At 52.6% G+C, this 8,741-nt stretch overlaps 1 protein-coding gene across 1 annotated transcript; it reads right to left on the bottom strand.

Annotated features, from left to right (window-relative positions):
• Positions 1-6,128: 6,128 nt before the first annotated feature.
• On the bottom strand, positions 6,129-8,352 carry SIRPB2 (signal regulatory protein beta 2). The gene is made up of 3 exons (XM_032419938.1): positions 7,950-8,352; positions 7,346-7,411; positions 6,129-6,274 (listed from the first exon to the last, which is right to left on the bottom strand). The coding sequence occupies exons 1-3, from the start codon at positions 8,350-8,352 to the stop codon at positions 6,129-6,131; spliced, it is 615 nt and encodes a 204-aa protein (XP_032275829.1).
• Between the last annotated feature and the right edge of the window lie 389 nt (positions 8,353-8,741).

The following is an 8,741-nucleotide window of genomic DNA, read 5'->3' as shown; positions in this document are numbered from 1 at the left end:
CGCCCGCTGGTCGACCCGGCCCAGCCGAGCGGCGCCCGCCCGCAGGCCCCGCCCCATGCGGTGCCTCACGCAAAGCCCTCCGTGCGGGAAACGCTCCCTGCTCCGCGCCCTCTGGCGGCCGCGGCGCGGACCCCCAGCCTTAGGGCGGGGGTGGAAGCCGGGCGGAGGAGGAGAGGCGGGGCAGATCGTCCCCGCACCTGTAGGATGAAGAATCTCTGAAGGAGTCAGATCCACAGTTCTTCATTGATTCGTTCCTTCATTTCATTCATTTATTTATTCGTTCATTCACTTCCTTGTTCACATATTTACTGAATGCGATCAAAGGGCCTGGTGCTCTTCCAGGGATGGGGACAGGTAAAGAGCAAAACAAAGTCCCTGCCCTCACATTCTAGGGGAAATAAAAGAGACCTGGAACAACAGGTCCCTCCTCCGCTCCCAACACGAACGTGCCTCCCGGTCTCACACCGCGTAGCAGACAAAATCTCCTGGCCTGCAAGACCGGTGTGAAATACGCCAGCCCGTCCATCTCATCTCCCAGGCTTCCCACTAAGTTCCTCTGCCCCAGGCACACTTCCTTCTTGCTGCCAGGCGCGCATTTGCTTCAGAGCCTTGCCAGCGGCGGCGATTCCCTTTTCCTTTACTGGTGGGCAAGGTGTTCCCCCACTTTCTTCAGGCTCCTGCTCCAAGGGCACCTTCTGAGACCCAATCCCGTCTTTTAGGTCCTCAGCTTCTTTGCCCTCTTGTCTCTTGCCATCCTGCCTGGGATTCTCTTCTCTTCCTCTTTCCTTTGTCAGCTTCTGCACACCTCCTCTCCTCAGTTTAGGTATTCCCTCTTCAAGGAGGCCTTCCTACGTCCCTGGGCTCTCTATCAGACATCCTTGTGCATGCCCTGTGACACCTTGTTAAGTGTTAGCCTTCCCCAAGGGCCACCATCCTTGTGACAGAAGAGGCTGTGGCTGTCTCTGGCACAATATGGCTTATCAGCACTCACTCTGGACTCAGCCTGGGGTTGAAGCCCAGACATTACTGCTTGTAGGATCTTGAGTGGATTACCTCTAGCTTCAGGGTACTGATGGGTAAATGGGGCTCCTTACAGTACTTCAGAGGGATGTGTGAGGATCCAGCGTGAACTGCTCTGCTTGACACTTACCAAGCCCTCTGCAAATGTTAGGGGTCATTTTATCTCCTGGGACCTGCAGTCACTGGTATTAAAGAGCCACTTGATGATCCTTTGCTGAATTAATGAAGGAATGAATGAATGAAACCAAGTATCTGAGCATCCAGAGGAGAAATTCAAGGTCAGAATCTGAGGACAAGGATGCAGGGCAGGTACCTGGACCCTTGATGAGTGGTGAGCTGACTCTGGGATGTGATCCAATTTCAATAAATACAACTTTTCCTTTTCCAACAACAGATGGTGGGGAGAAGTGGCCTGAGCCCTCCGACCCATAAATGTGCCTTTCCCAAGTGAGGTGGCTGCAAAGACATTGCCCTCAGTATTCATCATGGCTGCAGGCTGGACTCTCGGGGACAAGCTGGGTGGTGAGGGCAGGCCTCAAAGGCGTTGGAACACAACTTGGCAAACCTAGTGGAGTTCAAGAATCATGAAACCTAGATCCCCTGCCAAATCCACCTGTGGGTGTTCACCCCACGTAAATGCTGGCCTGCGCACACCAGGAGACACGACGACATTGTTTCTGTGGGCGATAGTGAGAGAATAGAACAACTCAGGTCTCCAACCTCAAGAGAATCACAAATGTGATGTTTTGCTGCAGTGGAATACCATATAGCCGTGAAGATGCATGACTTAGACCTACAGGTAACCAACCTGGATAAATCTCGAATGTGGAGCCAAAAAAGCAAGGTTGGGAATGGCGTGTGGAGTAAAGTGCCATTATATAGTACCATCTAGATAGTTTAGAAACATGTAACACCATGCTTGGCTAGGCCTGGCACCCCCTACCGCCCCACTCCCAGCCCAGGGACCCAGATGCACTCTGAGCTGTGTGTGTGTGTGTCTTATGGGCGATAGTGGGGTATACTTGACCAGGCCAGGCACCCCCTCTTGCCCCACTCCAGCACAGAACCCTCAAGGCTGTCATCCTCAGGGTGGCAGGATGCAGGAAACCTCTGTCTGTCCTCCTCTTCCTCTGGCTCTAGGCCTTCTCTGCAGGAGCAAGTGGGAGGCCTTGGAGGCCCAAGGAGAATAATGTGAACAGACCCATCTCTCTCATTAGGAGCTGCCATGGAGGCCAGGCCTGGGCAGGCTTGATAGGGGTTTTCTGGGGAACACAGAGGAGAGGGCAAGAACGATCAGTGGGGAAGGAAGGAAAGAAAGAAGAGGAGCAGGAAAGGAGAAAACAGAATAGGTGGGAAGAAACCGATGCTTTGATTCAGGGAGACCTGGAGGACAACCACTGACCTCAAGAGGTCTAGATCCTGAGGCTCAAGCAGGATGAGCCTCTGGTGGGAGCTGTGGACCTGGGGCCCACCCCCTTCTCTGTCTTTGGTCGGTCATCTTGCCTGTGTAGGGCTCCAGGCCTCAAAGCGGGGGCTGAGGGGGGGAGGGCTGAGCAGCTCTGACTCCAGTTCCTTCCCCACTCTTTCAATCTGTCAACTGCAGGTTTTCCTGAGTGCCCACCAAGGGCCCTGAGTTGCCCATGGTTTGTTTTATTTGCCAGCACTCTCTCCACCCCTTCTGGGGACTGCTCCTGCCCACACATCCACTGGGCCTGGCACAGTTAATGCCTACGTGCACCAATGCATTTCAGCCTCAAAATGACCTAAGAAGGGAGATGCTGATGTCATTACCAGTTTATGGATAAGGAAACCGAGACACTCTGAGAGAACTCACCCAAGAGATGAATAGGAGAACTGGAATTTGAATCTGGGTTGATTCCCAAGACTGTGGATTTTACCTCTACCTATACCCCCTCAGATGTTACGGGGGTCTAACATGTGCCAAGCACCTGCTTGGTGCTCATGATTCCTGTGCCATGTCAAGCACACTCCTGCCTCAGGGCCTTTGCCCTTGCTGTTCCTTATCCTATTACGCTTTCCCCTCAGATATCTATAAGGCTCTCTACCCACTCCCTTCAGGCCTTTGCTCAATTGTCACTTTACCTGTAAGGACCCTTCCAACCACCTTAAATAAAATGTATCTCCTCTCCCTTGCTCTGGTACCCCCCTCCCCCGCTTCTGCCTTATTATTCCTTTAGCACTCACCACCATGTGACATGTTGCTTACCTACATTTACTTGCTCATTGTCTGTCTTCCCCCAGTAGTAGGTATGCCCTGAGAGAACAGACTTTTCTCTTTAATTCTCAGCACACTGATGGGTGCCTGGCTCATTGTTGGCCTTCAACCACTCTTTACGACTGAGTGGCAGGGGCTACAATGGTGAAAAGTGAGGCCCCTGCCCTCAGTAAGCTCAAATTCTAGAGGAGACAACTGGCCCTCCTGAAGGAAATACACACACGTTTGTTTCAGGCAGCAGTGAGTGCCCTGAAAGACACATCCACTGCATGAGGGCAATGAGAGGGATGGAGATGTCCTGGTGGACAGAGCCGTCTGGGAGCCCTCATGAAGGAAACAGTTGAGCAGGGAGACTTGGATGAGTTACGGAATGTGGCGTGGCTAACGCCCAGGGGGGGTGTCAGGGCGGAGTCAGTTTAGGGGGTGGTGGTGGGAGATGCGACTGGGGAGGGGGGTGGTTTGCAGGGACCGGATGGTGCAGGGCCCAGCAAGTCCCGGAGGTTTCGGGAGCAGAGCAGTTCTTCCAGAGGCTCGGTTCCATGCTTCCTTCCCTGCTGTTATTTTCTGGGGCTGCTGTGACAAATGACCACAAACCTGGTGCTTTCGAACAACAGAAATTTATTGTCTCATCGTTCTGAAGGCCAGAAGTCTGAAAGCAGCATCACTGGGCAGGAGTCAAGGTGTCAGTGGGCCCTGCTCCCTCTGGAGGCTCTGGGAGAGAAGCTGTTCTGGCTTCTTCCAGCTTCTGGGTATTCCCGGCATTCTTTAACTTGTGGCCACATCACTCCAATCTCCGCCTCTGTGGTCACATTGCTGTCTTCTCCTCGGTGTCAAATCTCCCTCCGTCTCTCCCTCGTCAGGACACTCGTGAAAGCATTTAGGGCCCACCTGGATAATCTAACTCCCATCTCAAGATCTTTAATTCCAGCTGCAAAGTCCCTTTTTGGCCATGTGAGGTCGTAGTCACGGGTTCCAGAGATTAGGACGTGGATCATCTGGCAGGCGGCTATTATTCTGATGTCTGGTCACTCAATGATTTATGCAATTCTCAGGCTACACTAGTGTCCCCTTTGGCTTAGGTTTTGCTAGCTGTTTTTCTGTTGTCATAATGAAAAACAGCCAGGCTAATACACTTCCCCACAGAGTGGGTGCTAGTAAGTGTTCACGTGGAAAGCAAAAAGGGAGCTCACAGGTACTGAGTGTCCCCGGAGCACACAGCATATAGGAAGCCCTCAATAAATGAATCCAATTAGTTCTTAGACAATGCAGAGAAGTCCATGTTATGATCTGTGTCCACATTATTATCCATGAGGGTCCAAGAGATGAAGCGACTGATTAGTCACTAAAGACATACGGGGAGGGAGTGGGGGCTTCGGGATTGCAAGCCAGGCATGTCACACTTTCCCCTACATTGGGCTTCTCGGCCCCAGCACCACTGATGCTTTGGACCAGAAAATTCTTTGTTGTGGGGGCTGCCCCTGTGCATTTTAGGATGTTTAGCGGCATCCCTGACCTCTACTCACTAGACGGTGATAGGCAGTTGTGACAACCCCCAAGTTGTGACAACCAAAAGTGTCTCTAGACATTGCCAAATGTACACTGGGGGAAAAAACCTCCTCTTCTTGAGAACTACTGCTCTCGATTATACTCCCTAGTGGAGGTGGTGGTACAAAGAGGTGCTGTTTCAGCTGGGAATTGAACTCAGAGCGAGGAAACAGCTTGTCCTTGCCACCGAGGTAGACATTACTGGTTATCTACTGACATTTGCCTTCTGGTTCTTTTAGTGAAAAATTATAGCTGGGCACACTGCTGCCAGAATAAAGACTACATTTCCCAGCCTTCCTTACAGCGAGGTGTGACCATGTGACCATATTCCAGCCAATTAGAGGTGATGTGGGCCAGTTCCCAGCTGTGCCCTTGAAGGGGAGGGTCATACTCCCCTTCACTTTTGCCTTCTTCCCTAGTCTTACTGCCTGGGATGTGGATGCGGCAGCAACAAGATGAAGGAATCCCCTATTGCCTGGCCTGATTATGCTTGGTTATTACTAGAGAAATCAATTTTCTTCTGGCTTAAGCCACTGTGATTTAAGAGTTTTGTTAGGGGTGCCTGGGTGGCTCAGTCGTTAAGCCTCTGCCTTCGGCTCAGGTCATGATCCCAGGGTCCTGGGATTGAGCCCCGCATCAGGCTCTCTGCTCAGCGGGAAGCCTGCTTCTCCCTCTCCGACTCCCCCTGCTTGTGTTTCCTCTCTTGCTGTGTCTCTCTCTGTCAAATAACTAAATAAAATCTAAAAAAAAGAAAGAGTTTTGTTAAAGTTGCCAAACCTGCATTTACCTATTACAGCCACCCAAGCCAGCCACGGTGGGGAAGGAAATAAGGTGGGAAACGGGGAGAGAAGGATGTAAATGGAGGGGCCTGGGCAGTCTGGCTCTGCAAGCTCAGAGATGCTTGGAAAACATTCTGGAAGGGAAACCTTCCAGAAAGGACTCTGAGTTGGATTTTGAAGGATGAGAAAATGTGGAGAGTGGAGGAAGGGAGCAGCACTCCAGGCGGGGCTGTAGCAGGAACAAGGGCCCCGAGAAGAAAGCCGGGCCAAGCCCTGAAGGACCAGGAGGACTTGCACGGGCTGTGAGGGGAGAGCACGCACGGCACACCAGAAGGGAGCCCAGTCAGTGCCCGGTGGGGAACTTCACTGGGTGAGTGGAAACCAGGTATGGGGATCCCGGAGTTTGGCACAAGGCCTGGGGAACATCTGGAGGTTGAGATCAGAGGCAGAGAAGTGGCTGGGGAGCCCTGGTCTCTCTCCGACTCAGAGGACCGACTCTGGGGCTCACCCTTCACCCATGCCCCATGCCCCATGCTCCATGCCCGATGCTAAGGGGGGCCCAGTCCTGCTGGGCCTGGGGTCTTGATGTCTTCTTGCTGACGCCTCCTCCAGTATGCAGCCAGGGCCAGCAGGAGTGCAGCCAAGGTCATTGTCTTCAGCCCCAGGACCACAAGTGTGAACACAGACAGGAGGTCTGGAGGACACAGGGGAGAGCTCAGGAAGGACCCTGGGTGATCCCCCAATAGTCCCAGACCTCAGTGTCCCCACAAGGAAGATGGCCCAGTGGCTGTAAACCTCTGGAGCCACATTCTTTCTACACTGAGAGAGGAGATCTAAGACCTCCCCTCCCTCTGTCCTGGGCCTGAAGAGGCTTTGCTCAATATCCTACCTGTACGTTTTGTCATCTTGGCAGCATTCCTGACAGCTGACAGTAATAGAAAACTGTGTTCATTTATGGGCTGCTCAGCTCCTCTGCCCCAGACCTTGAGCTAAGCACTTCCTAATTGCCTAATATAGTTCTTAAACTTATCTTGCAAGGTAGGATAATAATGCAATTGGTACAGATGAGGAGGCAGACTCCGAGAGGGGGCATAATTTGCTCAGGGACATGTATGTCAGAGAAGTGATGGGACCACGTGGTCTGGCTCCCAAGAATGGCAGGGACAACGCTGAGCAACAGGGAGCATCTGGGGTTGCTACCCCAAGTCTTACCCCCAACCCCAACCCCATCCCAAGCACCCCTGAGGTGATGTGGCATGCACAGTTCTGGGCACTTGGCACGCATAAATCTCATCGGATCTACATCCAACCTCATGAGGTAGGCTTTCCGATTCTTATCTCTTCTCCCCTCTAGTTCACAGAGCAGGACAACAGCCATTTAAGGAGCAAGGCTACCTGCCCGCAATCACACAGCTAGAAGGGGGCTCAATCCAGGATGCCTGGCTACAAAGCCATGTTCTCCAGCGCCGTGATGTATAGTTTCATGGTGTGTCCTTGCACTGGCTCATGGGGAGCTCACTACCTCTCAAGCAAGACTGCCCACTGAACAGTCAGCACCGGCTGTTAGAGAGTCCTTTCTCTGATTGAGCTTCAACATAGTTCTCTGGCTTCAACATGGTTCTGCAGTTGAGATGAAGTCCGGGGGACTTTCTTGGTGGCAGATGGCCCTAGAAGTCAGAAACTGCTCCCTTCCCATGGCCAAGCCATGTTTGGCCGCCCTTGCCTGTGGGGACTGGGTACCTTCACAGGAGGTAAGTACACTCACCTGATGGAAATAGCCTGTCTACATGTTCATTGGTGAATTCTGTCTCTTGGGGAGAAGTGCGGTTTGCTGCAAGGAAGAGAGACAGTCTCACATTCCCCTTTTCTTTCTGTCCTGCCACTTCCCGAGCCCCTGTGCTAGCACCTGGGGTCATCGAGATGGGTCTTGCCTGGGATGGGGGCTAGAAGTCAAACCCTGCAACTAAGAGGGACTAGCTAGACCTGTGGGAGCATCTCTGGGGTAGGGACAATGTCTGATTCATTGCAGTATCTACAGCACTTAGTGTAATGCAAGGCAGTAAACAGGCACTCAACAGACGCTGTTAAATCATTGATGGTCTATACAAAGTTCTGTGGAGCCCAGAATGGGGAGAAATTAACTCTGCCTGGGAAAAACGGAAGGTTTCACAGAGGAGGAGCTATTTGTGCTGGGCCTTGAAGGATGAGTAGGAGTTCTCCAGAGAGAAGGAAAAAGAATTCCAGGCAGAGGGAACGGCCTGTGGAAAGGCTGGAGGCTGAGAACAGCTGGTTTATTTGGGACACGATGGAAAGTTCCTTGTAGACCACCTCCCTCTCGCCCTCAATGCCTCCTACACCACCTGTCTCACCTTTTACTCTCAGCCTGGTGCCCGGTCCGGACAGGTATTGTCTGTTGAGTTTCCTCTGAAACTTGACACAGTAGTAGTAGGTGCCTGCCCACTCAGCAGAGGCACCTTGCAGAAGAATGCTAAAATCCCTGCTGGAGGCCCGGGCTGCTGTCATGTTGGGGTGGGAGATGCCTTCAAAGTTGTAAATGGCTTCCCAGCTCAGACCAGCCCCCCGAAACCACCTCCTGGGGCCTGAGGGACCATCTCCAAGCACTGTGCAGTTCAGGAATACAGTGTCTCCGGTGGTTGCCAATACCAACTCCTGGGGCTGGATGATCCAGAGGTCTGGCTCTGGGTCCCCAGCTCCTGAAGCCAAAGAGAGGGGCCTTGGTGTATTCCGTTTCTTCCTCCGCTGTCTGCTCATGACCTCCCTCATATCCTCCCTCCCTCCCCTCTTCCCTGATTTCTCTACTCAGCGACTCGTTCTGCATCCCCAGTATTCACTCAGTAAAGAAGTTCTCAGTCCCTACTATGTGCTGATGTTAAGAGTGGGAAAAATGAAGCTCAGCAAGACACACAGATGTCCTTGGGCTGGGAGAAAGTTCTCAGTCTGGTGGTGGAGATGGCCCAGAAAATCCCCCTGAGGTTGGAAACCCAGAGGACTGTAGGACCAAGAGAAGGTCCCTGTCACAGCTTGGAAGGAGCCCGAGAAGCCTTTCTGACATGCTTGCGTCAAGTTAAAATGAGCCCTTCCTCCTGCCCCCAGCCACCTGCCACAGATATTCTGCCTGTCAACAGTCTACAGGGTGGTTC

This window comes from Phoca vitulina, unplaced genomic scaffold (genome assembly GCF_004348235.1).
Source record: "Phoca vitulina isolate PV1807 unplaced genomic scaffold, GSC_HSeal_1.0 scaffold22, whole genome shotgun sequence".
NCBI lineage: Eukaryota > Metazoa > Chordata > Mammalia > Carnivora > Phocidae > Phoca > Phoca vitulina.
The sequence above is the reverse complement of the archived record's forward strand: the minus strand, read 5'-3'. Positions and strand labels throughout refer to the sequence as shown.

Bases quoted from the DNA above. Each gene is read 5' to 3' on its own strand.
- SIRPB2 (XM_032419938.1), bottom strand. From the start codon at position 8,352: ATGAGCAGACAGCGGAGGAAGAAACGGAATACACCAAGGCCCCTCTCT. The intron at 7,412-7,949 runs GTGAGACAGGTG...TCTTCCTTGCAG, and splicing joins CACCAGGCTGAGAGTAAAAG to CAAACCGCACTTCTCCCCAA. The intron at 6,275-7,345 runs GTGAGTGTACTT...TGTGTCCTCCAG, and splicing joins AGACAGGCTATTTCCATCAG to ACCTCCTGTCTGTGTTCACA.